Here is a 19,208-nt window from a genome sequence, read left to right as displayed (position 1 = left end):
ATATACTAGAAAAGTTACTCAACTGTACAGAAAAAGATAAAATGTTTTGATGAGTAGGCATAAAGATCAAATCACTTATAGAGACAAAAAAATTCAGATTGGCTTCAAATTTTCTACAGAATACTTTGCTTGGGTGATAGTGAAGTAAGAACTATAAGACCTTCAAGGAAAAGAAGTATAAACCAAGAATTTTATATTCACCATGTCATTCTTCAAATAAAAGCCTACAAACAACTAGTTTTGAAAATAGGAAAAAAACTTAGGAATCCCTTTTAGAGGAAAACAAGATAAAACTTCAGCCAGCCAACAGGTATCTGAAAATTCTACACCAAAAATCTGGAAATAGACATTGACTATATTTAACTCAAGGCTATAGGCTATAACTATAGTTAAACTATAGGCTTAACCATATGTGACATTAGGTACCAAACTGAATGTAAATTCCCTGGCAACATCGAAATAATTCAACCAAGAAAAAAAGAAGTCAAGGATGAAAGAAGGTGTGAAAGCTAATTTGTTTGCCTCATCTATAAAAAGATCAAGAGGTATCATTGAAACAACTTAAGCATACTTTTTGGTACTGATATAAATATGGAGAAAGAGAATACCAGTAAATATCAGACAGTGGAAGAAAAGAGGGAAGAGAAAATAAATTTTGTCATCATCCAATGTAGGAAACTTATAGATACTGTCTAAAGATGGAAAGAACTAAGAATAAGAGTTGTATAAAATTTTATCATTGTAATGGTAGCTCCTAGGGGGAAAAAACCTTGCATAATATCAGAAGTACCCACACAAAAGAAAATGGACTGTATCATTAAAAACTTAAGAGAAATTATAAAAACAAAATAAAATACTATGACGACTAATACCAACCACATATATGGTATCAATAAATGCAAATGGCCTAAATCTTACCTTAATAAAGAACAAGGAATTTCAGGTTGTATCACAAGGCAAAGATTGATCTTGTGCTGTATAGAAGGGTCCCATCTAGAATGGCAGTTCAGAAAGATTGTACATGTTATTTCAAGCAAATGTACAAAAATCAAATAGGGGTCCAGCCTAATATTAATTTGGAATTCAAGGGGAAAAAAACATTAAATGGCCAAGGAAGGGCACTAAATTAAAGTCTTCGGTTTTATAATAAAGAGGTATCCATTACGAATGTCTCATATCAGCTTACATCATGTTGAGTTCCATAAAGCAAAAACCTACAAATGACACATGGGAAAAGAGTCCATCATGCTAGTAATAGGAAACTTTAATTGGCCCTCAACCTAGGAGTAGCTAAACGATCAATAATATATAATAATAATGTATATATAATTGATATATACTCTCTACTCTCAAAATAGAGAATGTACTTTTTATCACTGCTCTTGTTGAAATATTCACAAGGATGACTATGTGCTGAGCCACCAAAAGCCTGGTGGAGACAATGTGACAGTGTCTATCAAAATGCATATACTTTTTGATCCAGAAATTGCACTTTTAGAAATTGATTATATATACATACACAAATACAAAATTACCTATTTACAAAATTACCTATTTTACATGTCATTACAAAATACTCTGTAGAGTAAAATATTGAGAAGACCTAAATGTTTATAAGCAGGTCTGGTTAAATAAATTTTTGTACAACAGTACATTAGAATATGATGTATCTGTAAGAGGAAATGAAGATGTTTCTTACGTACTAATAAAGATCTCTAGGCTGTATCCTTAGTGTACAAGCAAGATGCAGACTGCGTGTAAAATATACTACCATTTTTCCCTACCTCAAAAAAGGTGGGGAAAGCTTATTTGTATATGCTCCTGTATGAGATATAAACTGATCTCTGGAAAGATAAACAGAAAAATAACAGCAGTGGAATGTGAACTAGACAAATGAAGAATGGAGTGGTAAGGAGACTTTTAAAAACATTCTTAAAAATGTGTATAGTTCCATATGAATATATTATCTACATAAACATCTAAAAAGAAACAATGCTATGGGATTATAGAAGATAAAGCAATTAGTCCTCCTTTGGGGGATCAGAGGGAAGGGAACAGAAGCAAGAAAAACAAGATTATAGAAAATAGTTCAATCAAGAAGTGATAAAAACCTTAAAACAATATGGTGACTTGAGGCTAGGGAAAATTTTGAATTTAGAAGAGATGTAAGTGGAGAAATCCACAAGACTTCATCAGTGATTAGGTGGAGAGGGTTGAGGCTGATGATGGATCAAGGATAACCTAGCTTTGGTGTCTTGGTGTTTGGTGACGTCACTTGTCAGGAGAGGGAATGCATCGGGAAGTACTGGTTGAAGGCGGGTGCTGGTATAGAAGTGAATTAATTCAGCTTTGGAAGGGTTGTCTTGAAAGAGACCTGCAGTTTATAGGATGTGCCAAGAGGCATTTGGGTCTGAGAACAGAGGAAAAGGCACCATTTCAAAATCTTTGCCAGCCATCCACATCAGAAAAGTTCTCAGCGGAGAGTGGAACCAACCCTTAATCAGTCGGGACTCCTGATTTTTGGGGTGGCGTACTTACAAGAGGAAAGTAAATTTTATGTCCTAGAGAATCTGGCCACTGAGCTGGTGACCGCACAGGTGTTTGTGGTACATTAAACATGAATAGGAGGTCCAAGCAGACCCCTAAACCAGGCTTACTCCCCAAGGGAAATGAACCTGAGCCTAGCATGCAGGGCCTGTATTACTCTTTATCTTCTCTCGGTGTATTTCATTAACATCTCATCATTTTAACATGACTGTCATCACATCAAAATATTAGCTTGAAAGGTGCTTCTTTTTGAGGGAGAGCAAATGCTTCCTCTCTCTCTAGCTGTGCCTGTGAGCACAAGCAGCATCCAAGTATTAGGCACACCGTTGAGGCCAGTCCACCCTCAAAAGTCCCTTGAAGCTCCGGCCCCGAGCTCTGAACTAGACAGAGCTATTGCTGAAGGTCAGGTTTCATTCCAGATGCTGGAACCTGCAAATGGGGAGCAAAGGGTCTCCAGAGGAAGCAGATGGGCTGTGGAGGCATGTTTGATACAGCAGTTCCTTGAAATTGCTCCTGAGATATCTGTTCTGTAATACTTTGACAACCATTGCATTCTCTTGTGTTACCTGGTCACCACTCGTTGGAACAGTGTCACAGTATATCTAACCTACAACGGACCCCTTAAAAAATTATCAGTGAGGGTGCGCAATCTTGAAACTCCTTTAAGAAGTGAAGATTATTGAGTTATTATAATATTCCAATTGAAAGTTATTTTTACTTACATTTATCTAATGATTTTTTTCCCATAAAGCCTCAGTTTATACCAACAAGTAGGATCACTGAGTTCACTACTCCCTGCCAAACTTCAGCATCTAAGGTCAGTAAGTAAAGTAGGATTTAGCCATTTGTGTCATGTTTCCCGTATGAAGGGTAAGACTTTATCAAGGGCCAAATGTCACCATGGTTAATTAGGTTCAGAGATTAAAGCACTAACATATTTTTAACTTCCATTATTTTTGTGTCTTATTAGAGTGATACATGTTTATCAGGAAATCTTAGAAAATAAAGTAAATAAGAGATAAATAAGAAAGTTTAAATCACCCATTGTCTTACTGTCTGCAGATAATGACCATTTTAAATATTTTAATGTATTTTCCATATTTTCTATGTTTATGTATGTGTCTATGTATATATGTCATCATATATATAGAAAGAGGCATTGATTCAGTCTATATATATATATATTTGCCTAGAAATATGTTGTCTATGTAATTCCTACATTGTTTCTTGTGTTTCCTATATGTCCTATTACTTTATAGTCCTCAGATGTCTGTTACCTAAAATTTAAATATTAGAATATTTTTGTAGCCTTTAGGGCTTTTCAGTTAGATCAATCACACACGAGCGTGTGCGTACACACACAGAAAACCCTACAATTTTAGTTATTCCTATTTCTGAACAGGCAGATGATAGGGTTGATACCCCCCAGCTGACCTGTAGCTAGATTACTGACATATATGCACCAGGGAACCAAAGGCAAGCAAACCTCTGCTGGGAGGAAGTCAGGAAGCATATTCTCAGTCTGCAGTCTTCTGCCTCCTCAGAATCGGAAGATTTCTTGGCTCAGGCCAGCTCTGCGTTGCAGTGGTATATATTTGCTAAAGCCTCTTTTCTATACTTCTGCTTTTTAAAGTGTTTTTAAGGTGCTTATTAGTAATACGTATCGCCTAATGTCATAAGGTTTTGAGAGAAATGATAATTATAAATAAGCTGGCTGTCAACTAATGGATACATGTTGTTTGTTATTCCAGAAAAATACGAAAACTCAGAAAGTCAGACTTTGGGGCGATGACTTGAAGCAGGAGTCTCTTACCTCCTTTGAGCCTTCTGTCAGCCACAGAGGCTGGAAGAGAAACACAGAAGGGACAGACCCTGATGTGGAGTATATTGCAGAGGTTAAAATTATGACGAATTCTCCACAGAAGAAAGCGAAGCCTCAACAGCACAGACGTCCAGCCGCCCTGCGGGAAAACGTCAGCCGAGCCCAGGGGTCCCAGGTGTTTTTCTTTTCTTATCCATAAAATGTATAGACATTCACTTATTCTGGAAATAGCACTGGGCAAAGGTTTTGCTTCATTTTCACATTTTTAAAGCACTCTAATTATAGCATACGCGTTGTCATCTGAGTTTCCAGGACAGGGTCCCAATTTCTATTTTTTCTTCTCTCTTCTCTTTTGGAGGAAAAGTCAGAAGGCTAATATCAGCACATCAGTGCAGTGTGTGATGCTTACCAACTGAAGGGCCCCAAAGAATGCCTGCATGGGAAAAGGATTTAAAATCTGTATTTGAGAGACACATATTCATCTAGGATGAGCCTGTAATCTTGAGGATTCTGTACTCAACGCCTTATAGCAAAAATGCTTAGCCAAATTTTACAATAGGTACTTACCCCGGTAGTCAAGGTTCTGGAAAAATGGGATATAATCTTGATAATACAATTAAGTGATAAGACTGATTATAACAAATGTTCTATCCCACAATTTCCAAATGAGTTTGTTTCTTTTTCTTTTTCTTTCTTTTTATTTATTTATTTATTCGACAGAGATAGAGACAGCCAGCGAGAGAGGGAACACAAGCAGGGGGAGTGGGAGAGGAAGAAGCAGGCTCATAGCGGAGGAGCCTGACGTGGGGCTCGATCCCATAACGCCGGTATCACGCCCTGAGCCGAAGGCAGATGCTTAACCGCTGTGCCACCCAGGCGCCCCCAAATGAGTTTGTTTCTTTTAAAAGAATCACTGCACTTTCATTCTTACAACATTATTCTTATTTAATTCCTTTTTGAGAACTTGCTCTTGGATTTAGCGTTTAATAATAAGAAACCTACGTTTGAGTGTTCATTCTAACCCTGTGCCAGAGTCAGTGGTAGGTGATGACAAACAATACCTCACCACCGTTTAAAATCTTTTGTAAGCTGAAATGCATTGCCTAGTTTATCTGCCTTGTTCATTAAATTTGATTTCTCATGCCTTTGTATTGTTTCTCAAAATTAAATTTACCCTTGAAGGGTAGAGATGAGCCACCAGAGAAAATATTCAAATAAATTGCCATAGGCTCTGAAAGCAGTAAACTAGTTTGATCAGCAAATATCTACTGAACTTTGCCCTGTGTAAAGATACTGTGTTAAGCATTGTGGGAGACATGATATTTTAGGCATGGTTCTTTCAAAAGGAATTATTCTGAACAATGGTTACACTGCAAAAATATCTCACACGTTCTTTTGTGAAATCTTTGGCAAAGGGTGTATGGACTCTTCTAGAAAATCTTTAGTGACAGAAACTTATTACCCCCTAAGGTAGCCTTTCTCATTCCTTTTTTGGGTAGCTCATTCTCTTAAAATATTTCAAGTCCAGTTCCCTGTAATTTTGAAGTTGGGCCCTAAATCTTTCTTCAAGACTATAGAAAAAGAAAAACTATCTATAATCGACAGAATTATTTGTTAGAATTACTTTGAAATATACACATGCGAGTTCATATATTCAAAAGATATTTATTTAACCTTTGCTGTGTCTAAATACTGCATGTATGTAATATAAAAAATAGTTGCATTATTTTCTAGTCATATCTCCTTTAACTCTGATTTCCTTTCATTAACTGGGCAATTTCAAGATTTGGGATTTGTTGGCATATTTTATGAGTAGGTTGTATGCTCTAAAAACATATAAGTGATTGAGAAGTTGAAGTGTGCCTAGGTGTTAAAATAACATATTTTTAGACTTTGACTATAAAGATTCACTTAGTGTGTGTGTGTGTGTGTGTGTGTGTGTGTGTGTGTGTGTGTGTAAAATCGTCTGTTATGTGCCACTCAGTATGCTAGCCAGCTACAGGGGATTTAACTGTGAGCAAATCCACATACAGTCCCTACTCACATTAAACTTACATGGAGGCAGACAATCCAATAATTAGACAAATGTAAACTGCTACTTGGCAGCTTTTAATGACTTGGTAGCATGAATACTTATAATAAGGGATTTGACCCTGCCTGGGAGGACTGAATGGGGAAAAGTGATGAAAAATCCTGAAAAAGCAATGACTGAATTTTTAGGATTGAATTCCAATTAAATTGGTAAAAAGAGAGGAAGAGCATTTCCAAACAATGCAGACATATGCTAAAGAAGGGTGCTGGCGAACACAGAGTACCTTAGGAAGACAAGGAAGCTCTATGGAAAGGGGCTTTGGTGTGAGATGTGTAGGAAGTGACCAGAACCATGCAGGTCCAATAGGCTTTGACAAGGGGTTTTGCATTTGTCCTAAAAGCAGTGGGACACCATTGAAGGGAAGTGGTGTGATAAGGTCTCCCTTTAGAAAAGATTGTTGGCTGAGTATGGAAGCCTGTGGTGAATGTGGGCGGAGCAGTCAGGGGGCTATTAACGGTGTCTCCTGGGGAAACACTGGCCACTTGGACTGGGGTGGGTGCATTTGTTGCTTGTGCATTTGTTGCTTGTGTATTTGTCTTGAGTAGGAGACACTGACCCGTGTTGGCAATGTATTGGGTATAGAAGGTGAAGGTGAAGCAGAGGGAAATGGCAATTTCTGGCTCTTGCACCTGGTTGGATGGTAGTTCCATTCTTTGAAATAGAGAATCCTAGAAGGTGGGTTGGCCTATGAGGGGAAATCAGTTTTTGTAGTTTGAGACCTCGAAGAGGACATGCCAAGTGAGGAATAAGGGTAAGAAGAGAAGAAAGACTGGACAGAGGCCTGAGGGATTTTACCATCTCATGGCTAGCTGTCATGGTAAGTGTGCCCGGGTGATGGTGAAGGAATGGCCGGGCAGGAAGAGGACAAACCAGGTGCTTGCTTCCTCATTAAAGCCAAGAAGGGGGAAATGTCAGTTCAGGGAGAGTTTAGAGAGACTACATTCTATTGAAAGGCTTAAAAAAGTCCATTTACTTAATGACTTAGTGGTAATAGGAATGATCTCAAGAAGAATTTTACTGTTTTTGTTGGAGTGAAGGGGATAGAAGCCAGATTAGAATGGACTGATTAGCAAGTGGAATGTGCAAGACATGGAGATGGGTTGTATGTCAACTCTTGGAAACTCAAGATAATTTCACTGCAGAAGATATTCTATACAAAAATTTAGAATTGGGGCAGATAGATCAGGAGAAGACTCTGGAATTCCCTAACATTTGAAAAATGAATTTAACCAAGTTTTAAACTGTAATTGAAACAACTTTCAATTACTTCAGGATTATTTGCAGTCAATTTCTGATAATCTGTCCAGTAAGCACACTGGGCATTTCCACTACCAGAGGAGGTGCAGGAAGTGTCATTAATTTTAACATTAGCCTAAGTAGATGGAATTAGGAAGGCAGATAGCTCTGCATCAATCTTATAATGTGCTCCAAAAGCTTGATGACAATGGCTCTGGAATTAGCTGATGTTTTAGCTTAAATGTACCACAGTTCAGCTTTATTAACACAGGTAATTAATTGTTCTTCCTAGAGAATTGTTTTTATCACACCCTTGTGTTTCTCAGAAGATTCCACTTGCTTCATTCTAAACATTCTCCCCATCTCCTGAAAGCCGGGCTCCCTGTAAAAATAATATTCTTATTGTTTCCTACAGCTGCAGGTTTTAATTCCTTTTAATTTTCTCTCTGTGTCCTTTGTTAATTCATTCCACTGAACAAACATATGCTAAGCATTTCTGCTGGGCCAGGTACCGAGGACTCAGAGATTGACACAGTTCTTGGTCTTGAGAAGCTGAGAGTTCACTGGTAGCCATTCCAATCAAAGGAGACCTTTCCCTGCATTGTACATTTTTCATACCAGCTGTTTCCCATCTTTTCAAGTGTGAGGACATCTTTTAAAAAGATGACGCAGACATCTCACGTAATGCTAGGCATGCCTAGTATCTGTTGATTAAGGACCACGTAAGATAAAGCCATCATAGATATTTTGAAACGAATGTGTATCTTATGTCCCCACAGCAACATCTACCTAAATTTTAAGAACAGCGTGTATATCCACGTGAGATGTTATTTATTCAGTGTATGGGCAGTAATTCATGGAGATCATTTGCAAAATACTACCAGCCCTTTGATTCACTACTGAGGCCCATGGTCTGCAGCACTCATTTCACACTTAATTTGCCTTATGATGCTCTTATTTTATTGTTGTGTATTGTTATTTAACTTTTAGAAGTGCCTATCTAAATCATATACTTCTTGAGGGCAAAGATCGGAAATTGAATTTCCTGTTTATCCTACAGAAGTTTGCTTCTGTACAGAACTGAATAGAGGCTGAATAAATGTGGTTTAAGACATCCCAGTGATTGCTGCTAACCCTTGTATATTTTCTGTTAATATCTTGCCATAGGCCTCTTCTTTGGAAATGAATAGGAAGCAGAGTCAAAACCTTGTGCGGGAATGTAAGGCTTTGACGGAAGTTGAAACCAGCAATGACGATTGTCCAGATATAATCCTGGTGAGATAAATGTCATAGGCTAAATGACACCTTGAGATTGATTCACATTCATGAAGATTAGGGAAACTCAAGAAGCATGTCATATTAGTACCTGAAAGTAACTGAAACAGTTAATTGAATAACCTAGTTTTTAGGTGAAGAAACAAGACTCAGAAAAACTGTTACATATCCAAGGCTATGGAAACTAGTGAAAATAGAACTGTGACTTGTATGTCCTGACCCCTAATCTATGATGCTTTTCATCTGAGTTGTCAGGGTGAGAAAGCTTTACTAGTATGCAAATCCATATAAATGATACATATAACTTGAAGGTCATCGTGAAACCTGCCTGCCCAAATCCAAAGCATATGACCCTTTCTGCAATCATAACATAGATCCCCACCAGAAAGTGTAATTCTCAACTGACTTATGTTAGGCCACTGCCAAAAGCCCTAGAGAAGTCTGTTCAAGAAATACAGATGTATTTCTGTTTATTCCCCCTAGATTGTGTATCCCCGATTCTAACTGTGGTATCACTATCAAAGACCTTTGTATCTGACTATCCTGTATATCCCAGCAGACTCGCTTTGCCTCACTGATGCAAAAGTGAAAGAAAGCCTTTGGTATTTAGGAGGAATTGACTCAAGGACTGGCCATGTGAGGAACACTGCGTCTGTGAAGCCATGTTGAAGACATTGTCCATTATGCTGTTTAGTGTTCTTTGCACTGTAGTTTAAAAGTTCATTTAGACATTAGAATTTAATGTCAGGAAAAAATCTATTTGGTGCTTCCTTTTATTAGAATATGAATTGTATTGCTCATTATAGAGAGCTCTTTTTTTACTTTGATCGCCAAGAAGCTTATAGCTAAACTTTAAATAAGAATAACTATAGTCACCTAGACGGTTGCTGTTTGTTGACATGATAATATAAGGGAGAGTATTTAGAAAGGGGCCTGGCCTTGCCTTGGTGGCTCAGTCAGTTAAGTGTCAGACTCTCGATTTGGCTCAGGTCATGATCTCGGGGTGGTGAGATCGAGCCCTGTGTCATGCTCCATGCTGGGTGTGGAGCCTGCTTAAGATCCTTTCTCTCTGTCCCCCTCCCTAGTGCACAAGCACATTCTCTCCCCCACCCCCAGCCGCCTCTCAAAAAAAAGGGGGGGCCTGGTCTCATTATACCTGTCTTTAGGTGAGATATCTCAAAATGCTATTTGGAACTGTGGATTAGGATATGACTTCTGACTTCAGCCTAATTTCTGTGCCCGTCAGCAGAAAATCACTGAAGAAAGTACACAGTATAACAATAATGGAGGTTTTAATTTAAAATGTTTTTCATGATGGAATATTTCAAACATAGTACCATCAACTCCTCTGTGCCCATTTCCCAGCTCCACAGTGACCAACTCATGGCCGGTCTTGTCTCATTCTCATCCACATTCCCTCCCTGCACCCTTATTCCCTGGCATCACATCGCTTCCTCCATAAACCGTCATGGCGTTAAGAGACCATCTGAAGGGATGTTGAAAAGGTCTAGGAGTCATTTGTGAAAGGGAGCAGGAGAAACCTTCATACTGACAAAAAAGAGTAACTAAATCCAGGAAGAAAGGAAACACTGAAGTATTTTTCAAAAGGAAAAGAGTCAAAATTTAATTGGCAACCAGAAAGAACGAGGAGGTACAACTAGTGTTGTAGAGAACATGGTGTCGCTGCACCTGTCAGCTGTATGAGTCACCACCTGCTTTCCAGAATCCTGTCAGCATGTTTTTCACGTAGCCATCCCTCTGTCACTTCCCTAAGCTTTGCATAGAGCTTTTAGTGAGTACTTTTTCATAAATTAAGTATGACATTTATATTAAAATTGTTGTTGTCTTTTTATGTACTATTTCTCAAGTTTTATGTTACTCGTGTGTGTATGGGGGGGTAGGATTTATTTGTGGCCCATTGATCCTAGCAGGAAGTCTGTTCTCAAACTCAGGGTGTCTGATTTATTTAGATAAATATGAATCATCCACAGATGCACATTAATTTCTGTGTTTGGCTGTAGTTGCAGTAATTCCAGTAGGAAATAATTCCTTCTGAGTGTTTGTCTGTACTTTCTTAAACTCAGAAATTAAAAAATGATTCTTCTTAACCCCCGGCCTTCCACCTGGTTCTCTTCTCCCTGTAGTACTTCTGCGTGTGTGTGTGTGTGCATGCGTTTTAGTTCTGACTCCGTACCTGTCTCATTTAAAGAAGGAAGGCACTCAGGGCTAACAGTACTGCGAGAGGTTATCACTTAGAGAAGAAGAATTAGCTACTACACAGGACACTTCTCATCCCCTTGCAACCAGGTGGTTTTTATTATTTTGGTGAATTTACTGCGGTCCAGGGCCTTATTTTCAAGTGTAATAGGCTTAGAAATATAGGTTCAGCACATCAAAGAAAGCCCATCTCACAGGGATGATTTTACATTATCCAAACTGATGAGACTGTTGTATAATATCATAATAGCAGTTGGGTCATTTGAAAGATAAATACGGCCTCTGCCCAGTTGGAAGGCCCGCGCCGACTTGCACTGCGCATTCTCTCCCTTTGTGCCGATCTGCATGGCCTGGCCAGTTACGGTCTGGCAGTTGCTGGTGAGTTATGTGCCTGAATATTGAAAAGGCTTCCAGCTAAGACAGGCTGCCGTGTCGACCTCCCCCAAAGCAGGACAGTGACGATGTTACCCATGTGACTGACTATACCACTAAAGGGACACTGGCCCAGCACCCAGGCCCTGTTCCACCTGTGCTCCTAGGAGTATAACTTTCTCATGCTATATGGAGAACAAGTCCGTTCTGGTAAGCGCCTTCTTCCCTTTGCTGCGTCTGTCCATCTGCCTTTTGAGCAAATTTTTTTTTTTTTTTTATGGTAGCATACTTCATTTTTCTCTCTTCCAAGTTCCAGGCACACCTCACTCGGGCTGTCCTACTGACAGTTGTGCAACTTCGCCCGAAATGATGAGAGTATTAGTGGCTTTTCCGATCTCTCTCGATTCTGACCACTGCTGATGACTGCCGCCCTATTATCATTCGTTCTTCCAGAGCATCTTGTCTGCTGCGGCTTAGGGTTACAGCAGTTTGACCTGTTTTCCTAAGTTCCTCCTCCCCTCGCTCCACCTCATTCTTGACTGAATGTTCTTCATATTCTTTTCTCTCCAGGACCTATGGTCTATGGAAGCTCTTTTTTAAGAAAACATATTCTTTTGTTGTATTTCTTTTCTTGTTGAGATAACACTAATTTTCTAGTCATTTGTAAGGTTTGTCTTTTTGTTCTATGCCGTGTCTCACACTTAACATGCTTCCAGATCGTCCATGTGGCATTGGGCTTCATTTTCCTTTTCTCCAGTTGCTTCTGATCACAGAGCTTGCTGGTGTCGCCTGTGTGGCATTTTTTTTTCCTTCTTGGTATTAATTTATGCCTGGCCTTCTGGCCAGCGCGGTCCATTCATTTTCAAAGTCCTTGCAATGAGAGTGTTCTTGGTAAGACCTTGCATGTCATTTGGCGCTGTGGAAGTCTCCAACTGGGACTCAGTTAAAACTCTAGGCATTTTCTAGAGATTAAAAAACTGTCATGAAAATAATGAGGAACCTTTTAAGAACATCTTAAAACCTCTTCAAAATGCTCTAGGTAGCCTCCCCGTTGGACCCTTGGAGACATTACGTGTGGAGCTAATCTGTCTGCACTGCAGCAAACTTCTTTCATTATTTTTCATGATCTCGTTAGCACGGGTACAGTTCCCTCCACCCCTTCAGGGGGACTGATGCGATCCAGATTTATTATCTCTGACCCTGTAACACTGTGTTCTGAAATTCCTCTGTGTGTGTACCTGTGCGTGTGTGTTTTAGTGGGGTTGAGCCTTTCCTCTTTCTTTGTGGCCATGATGAAATTCAGATACTGTTTCACGTGTATTATCTCATCTAATTCTTCTTGTAACCTGAGGGGTAAATTCTCTTTTCATCCCCAATCTTACAGGGGAGGGAAGTAAACTCGCTCAGGGTCACACTGCAGGAAGTGGTCACCTTGAACCCTAGCTGTTCAGCTTGAGCTCCCACTTTCTTAACCACGTCTCCTTATGACTTCTCCCTTTATCTTCCATCTCCGTGCACTGTCCCTCGTGTCATCCAGCCCGTTCCACACAGATGGTTGGAGTACACAGATACACCTTACTCAGGGGTGAGGATTTCGAGGTACAAATGAACACCACATTGATTAACATTCAGCATTTTGGCTTAGACAGGTTTCCTCCATTCCATAGATGGGCCTTCTCCAGGCAAGAGTCTTGAATTCATTTTAAAAAATCAATCCATTCTCCTTGCCCACATCAAGCTAACTTCCCTTTAGCTCATCTCTCCCCTTATCCACCCTAAATCTGACCTATCCAAGAAAGTTCTTTTCTGCTTAAGACCTGGCCCTTCTCTTTCCAGTCAGCCCAGAGTCACCTAGACATCGTCAGGATCATCATGGGGCAGTTCCTGGAAAGAAGAATCTTCTCCTTGTTCAGGGTTACCACTTGTAGGAATGTGGTTGTGGTCATAACTTGACCACCAACCCCTTCCATGAACTGGTGTTGCCTGACCTTTGACTTATTATTTTTCATCTTCCATGCTCAAAACGCATATTCTGCCCTCTCTGGTTCTGAACTCTTTTTGTCTCAGGCATTTCCAAACCCATGGGTAAAGTTCAAATTTGTCCCAGTTAACCCCAGATGGGAGGGAAGCAGAAAATCTTTTAGGTCACCCCCTATAGAAGCACCAGCCTCTGTCAGGGGGACCAGTGTCTGGGTGCAGGTTGTTCTGCTTTACTCAAGCATGGCCCTGTGGTACTGTTGTAATTAAGAGTTTGTCTAAGTTTGATTAAAAACGCGAGTGCACTGCTATGTGATATATTGGCAGTTCAACTTTAGGCAAAAATTTGGCATATGAACTCCATACCACGTGGTTCCGCTCAGGATCAAGCCATCTGATCAGCTGGCACTGAACCATGCTTCATAGAAGCAATAAAAATAAAAGCAACCCAAGGGAGTAGATTACCAAGTATCCTAGCGAAGTGGTAACAGTCTCAAGTTATGTCACCAGATGAGCCATAGGGAGAGACTGTACAGACTAGATGTCCTAGGGGGTCTGTCCTGAAAGGTGACTGGGAAAATTAGGTTGCCAGGCTACAGCAGATGGTCAGGAAAGCAAATGATCAATTTGAAGAAAGCTTCAAAATTCAGGAACACCAGGGGAATAGCATTACCAATGCCAACAGTAAGTCAGAGAAGCTGAGTGGGAATAATTTTCTGAGACTTGAGTCAGAGTGTAGAAGTACCAACTTCTTGTTGCCCATGTGCATGCTTTTATTCATCTTGGGGGAGAATGTGCTCCAAATTGGCATAAGGTATATTTTCTGACTCTAATATGAAACAGCATTTGCCTTCTTCCTAAATACTGGTATTTGTTATTTTTCCAAATTTTATAATAATCTTTTTTTCTTTTTCTGCTCTGAATATCAGTGGCAAACCCAGGTGAAAGACAGTGAAAGAACATCTGTCGTGGTTACTTCAAGTTGGGTTAGACCTGCTTAGTTAATAACAAGGAGCCCTACTACCTTTTTGATTGGCCTGCCTTGAGCCTTTTTTGCCCTCTGTGGTCATTTAGGCCTTTTTGGCTTCCACCTGGTCTCAAGAACAGATTGGCAGATGGATTCCTCTCATTTTTCCCAATCTGCAGATATTTTTAAAATTTTGATGGCCAGATCATCGTTGACAGATACATTTTAAGCATTTGGCAGTGGAGTCTCTGTATTTACTATGAAAGTTGGAACCTCCAGAGTCTAGCCCAGAATGTGGCACATATGAACAAAACAATGAGTGGATGGAACCATCTTCCTGTCTCAGAATGAAGTCCTTTCCCAGTTACACCTCATTAGCTCTTTGGGAGCATCTTTCAGGAAAGTCATCAACCAGTTCTGACTCTCTAGGGCCACTGACAGGGTCTCCATGGTATGTCAGAAAAGCTGGGGGCCATCTGGAGTAGCTGATGAGTCTCCAGGGCCTGGGTCTGTGCTCTGTGGTAGCCCAAACCAAACCAAACCAAACCACAACACCCAGAAACAACAGCTACAAGCACTCAGTACTGTACGACAATGAAGTGAAGAGATGCCTCGGTGACCCAAGAGCAGGTGAAAAAAGAAGGAAAGCAAGTAACCTGCACGGCCAGTCTGCTGTGACACCGCCTGCGGAGCAGCAGCGCGATTCGGGAGAAGGACGAGGCACAGACAGGTTAGCTGTGAAAGCAAGCGTGGGTGCAGGGGACGACCGCAAAGCGTGCAATCGCCCCAAAAAGCTGCAACCTCGTGTATTTATTGGCGGTAAACAATCAAAGACAAGGGGAGTCTCATGACCCTAGTGAACAGTAGTACATCACGGGGAAGGTCACGGGAGTAGATGATGGAACATTCAGCAAGTGAGGCCTATTCTTAAACATGTTTCTATGGACCCAGCGGGCTATTGTCAAGAGCAATCAGGTTTCGGTTGGGGGGCGTTCGGCCCTTAGCTGACCAGGCGTTCCTGGCCGCTTGTTATCTGAGGGCAGCGTTCCACACTGAGCAAGCCGGGTGTTCCCAACTGCTCGGCATGCTCTGCCGTTTACGCTAAAGCCCGCAGGGTCACAAACATGTTTTCCTATTATATCCTTAGCATAAGCTCTTGACCAGGGGCTGCTGCACCAGTCAGTCCCTAAATCAGCTGCATTCACCCTAAATCCGCACCATTTTTCCAACTCCTCTAACAGAAATTGTTTTTTAAGGGGAAACTGCAATGGTATTGCAAGAACATGATTTCAGATGATCGAAGTTGCCTTAATTTCAAAGGCAGGCCATTTCTTAGTTTTCCTGGTAGATGATGTTACCGTTGCCTCTGTATGAACTTGTGTAAGGCTGTGGTTGTTGCTGACAGTATCAGTAATCTCACCGGCAGAGCCAACTCCTTTACGAGATACAAACCAGAACTGCCCTAAGGGCTATGGAGGAAAGAATGTCTATACTCCCTCTCCACAGCATAATTCATCAGCTCACCAGCAGACTTACAGCAGACACAGGGACAGCGTGTGCTACAGCCCCTGACCCAAAGGAAGATCTCGTGAGCAGCTTACAAACCGGAATATTCAAGTGCCAGTGTGGGGACTACCAGCAACCGTGTACCAGTTAAGACAAGTGTATTGAATAATACATCAGAGATTCTGAGAGACACCCTCCCCCAACACACACATATTATCCTTGCTCTAAAGGAGCAGGAAAATTGGAAGAGAATTTTACAAAACCACATGTTAACATTATTTTACGGGAAGCTGACAGACTGTGCGCTCCGACAAACTGACCCAGGTTCACAGTCGGACCTACGTGCCACTTGTCAGTGGTATCAACTTGTGGTCTTCTGTTTTCTTACTTATAGAATGGAAATAATCATACCTACTCTCAAGGTTGTTACGAGAATTAATGTGATGATTTGTAACAGAGTGAAAATTATTTGTGTTATGAAAAACATTTTTAAACACCATTTTCTATAATTCTGAAGAGGGCAAATTCAGCCTTTATTGGTTGGGCCAGGACATGGGAGTAAAGAATGAAAATTGAGAGACTGAAAATTGGTCTGTGGAAACAAAGGGAGAGCTGGAAGGGTGCATGTGACGCGTTGGGGAAAGGAGGAGGGTCATCCTGGAAGCCAAAAAACATGGTGATGAAGAATTGGAGAGGCTGGAGGGAGAAGTGTGGGGTGAGAGGTGAGCAGGCAGCCAGCAGTCAAAGACGTAGAAATCGAGGTGCTTCATGGTGATTTGAAATAGATTTTTGCCTTATGTAACCACTTCTTCCATTTCTCAATACAGTTTTCAGTAAATTCTGTATATTTATTAATGCTTTGTAGAGTCGGATTTGTTTTGGGGAGATGGATCCAAGTTTCGAATTCTGCTCTGAAGTATCATGCAAGAATCAAGGCCACTGTAGGATCCCAGCCTTATCTGGGTTACATAGATAAGATGCTTGGCTATTAATAATAAAAATCTGTTGGTAATTTACTATTAATAGTTTTCAGAGAAAGGAAGAAATCAGTATGGGCTGGAGAAGGACATCTTGGAAAGAATAGGGCTTACACTTGTCTTGAAAGGTGGGAAACACAAGAGGGAAGGAGAGAGAGGCATACCATGTTAGAGAGAACTGTACGGGCCAAGATGTGGAAGCAGGAGTGTATATAGTGCTTACAGGGAATTCTGAGGACAGCCTTCTGGTTATAGCAGGGTGTCTGTTAAGTACTGAGATTATGTTCATGTAACTTAGAATCACACTGAGAAGGGCTCTGGAAGCCAGATTCAGAGTTCGTACTTGAGGCAGTCACCAGTCAGGACCTGTGGGAAGGTTTTGAGAAGGAACGTTTGATCGTGGAGATTTTGTTTAGGAAAATGAATCAGGTTGTGATAATGCTGTTGTCCTGGATGGAGTAGAAGAAGAAAGACCCAAAAGCCAAGTAGGATTTGCTGCCTAAAGATTGGAGTATCAGGATGGCAAGGAAAACGGAGCCACTTGGAGGGAAGCAGAGCTGACACTGGAGAGGGGCACGGAAGACTAGGCAGGGAGAGCAGTTTGGAGATGGCAGCCGGGAACTGCAGGCTGTTGCAAACAGGAAGAGAAGAGCCGACAAGCGACCCGAGTGGGCACACGTGGGACTGAAGGTTTGAAGTTCCAGCAAAATGTGCAAGTGTCCAGAAGTCAGTTGGGAGCAAACTGGAGTAAAGGTGGAATGTTAGGGTTGGTGCTGCTGATCAGACCATTGTTTGCATAGGGTGATGGTTGAACCCCTGAAATTTTAATAGGTTTATTGAAGGATCAAGTGTGGACAGAAAAATAAAGATCCCAGGAGATTTGGGACACAGAAGGTTACAGAAATCAAGGGAAGAAGGAGCGGCGAGAGACTTCTTCATGCTCCCCCAACTCAGTAAATGGCACCACCGTTCACAGCTACTCAAGCCACAGCCTAGGAGGCGTCCTGAATTCCTCTCCTCCTTTCACACCCAGCACTCAACCTGTTAGCCAGTCCTGCCCAGCCAACCTTTGAATGTATACCTGTGTTTCCTCAGCCACAGCTGCCACCCCGGGGAATTCACCATCTCTCGTCGGGGCTGTAGCAATAACCCTCTAAATGACCTCGCTGCTTCTGTTGGCGTCCACGGCCTAAAAATCTGTTTCATCCAGAAGATAGGTCATGCCCTTCTCCTACTCAGAACCCTCTGATGGCTTCTGCTCACACTTGGAACAGAATTCAGTGTCCTTGCTGTGCCCTCCAAGGCCCTAGGTGACCTGGACTGACCTCTTTTGAGTTCTCATCTCCTACCACTCATCCCTTCTTTCACTTCACTGTAGCCACCCTGACCTTCCTTGGCCTCCAACACCTTGAGCTTAGTTCTGCTTCCCTGACTTTTCCTTTGCTGTTTGGAATGCCTAGATTCTACTCCCCCCAAGCCCCCAGCTGCACGCGTGTACAGTCAGGACTTTCTGTGATTCTGTGAGTATACTGAGTATCAGTTACTGTCGTAGACACTGGCGATACAGCAAGAAGATAACAGACAATGCTCCCTGTCCTTGTGGGGCTTCCGTTCCAGCGGGGCAGCCAGACCCCAAACAGACAAGTAAATAAACCGTGTTGCAGGCGAGATGATGGCAAGTGCTCAGGAGGAAAGGAAAGCAGAGGAAAGGGGTAGGAAGTGTCGGTGTTGGGTGTGGTGAGGGTGAGTGAGCACAGTTCTGTATAGGGTTGGCATGACAGGCCCGACCGAAGGATGTGTGAAGAAAAACTAGAAAAAAGTTGGAGGAACAAGTGAATCAACAGCAACAAACCAAAGAGCTTGAGAGAAGAAGGCACTTGGCATGTTTGTGGAGAAGTGGGTCGAGAGGAGGAGTCATGGAGGGTGTGGGGTGAGAACAGCGAGGCCCAGAGAGGTGGCTGGGCTCAGTGTGGGGGCTCAGGCTGTTCTCAGTCTCTTACCTGTGTTACTTCTCTTCACAGAACTTAACGTTACCTGACATCATATCACATATCCATCTTTTTATTTACTTAACATCTCTTTTTCCCTCACTAGAAAATAGGCTCCATAAAGGCAGGACTTTGTATTCCTTATCAGAACAGCGTCTGACCCATACTGGGATCTCAATTTTAGGGAATAAATTTACAGATGAGAGAGGAGAGCCTAGAACATAATGTTCAC

The 19,208-nt window shown here is 41.4% G+C and overlaps 1 protein-coding gene across 1 annotated transcript in view; it reads left to right on the top strand.

Annotated features, from left to right (window-relative positions):
* The window catches only part of MORC1 (MORC family CW-type zinc finger 1), a 161,503-nt gene that overhangs the window by 113,812 nt on the left and 28,483 nt on the right, over positions 1–19,208 (top strand). Inside the window, exons 18-21 of the mRNA XM_040621719.1 lie at positions 3,299–3,364; positions 4,299–4,546; positions 4,728–4,758; positions 8,865–8,972. Coding sequence (XP_040477653.1) covers positions 3,299–3,364; positions 4,299–4,546; positions 4,728–4,758; positions 8,865–8,972 — 453 coding nt within the window. The remainder of the gene's footprint in view (positions 1–3,298; positions 3,365–4,298; positions 4,547–4,727; positions 4,759–8,864; positions 8,973–19,208) is intronic.

This window comes from Ursus maritimus, unplaced genomic scaffold (genome assembly GCF_017311325.1).
Source record: "Ursus maritimus isolate PB19 unplaced genomic scaffold, ASM1731132v1 scaffold_4, whole genome shotgun sequence".
In the NCBI taxonomy this organism is placed as follows: Eukaryota; Metazoa; Chordata; class Mammalia; order Carnivora; family Ursidae; genus Ursus; species Ursus maritimus.
Note: the sequence above shows the minus strand (reverse complement) of the source record. Positions and strands in the feature narration are given on the sequence as shown.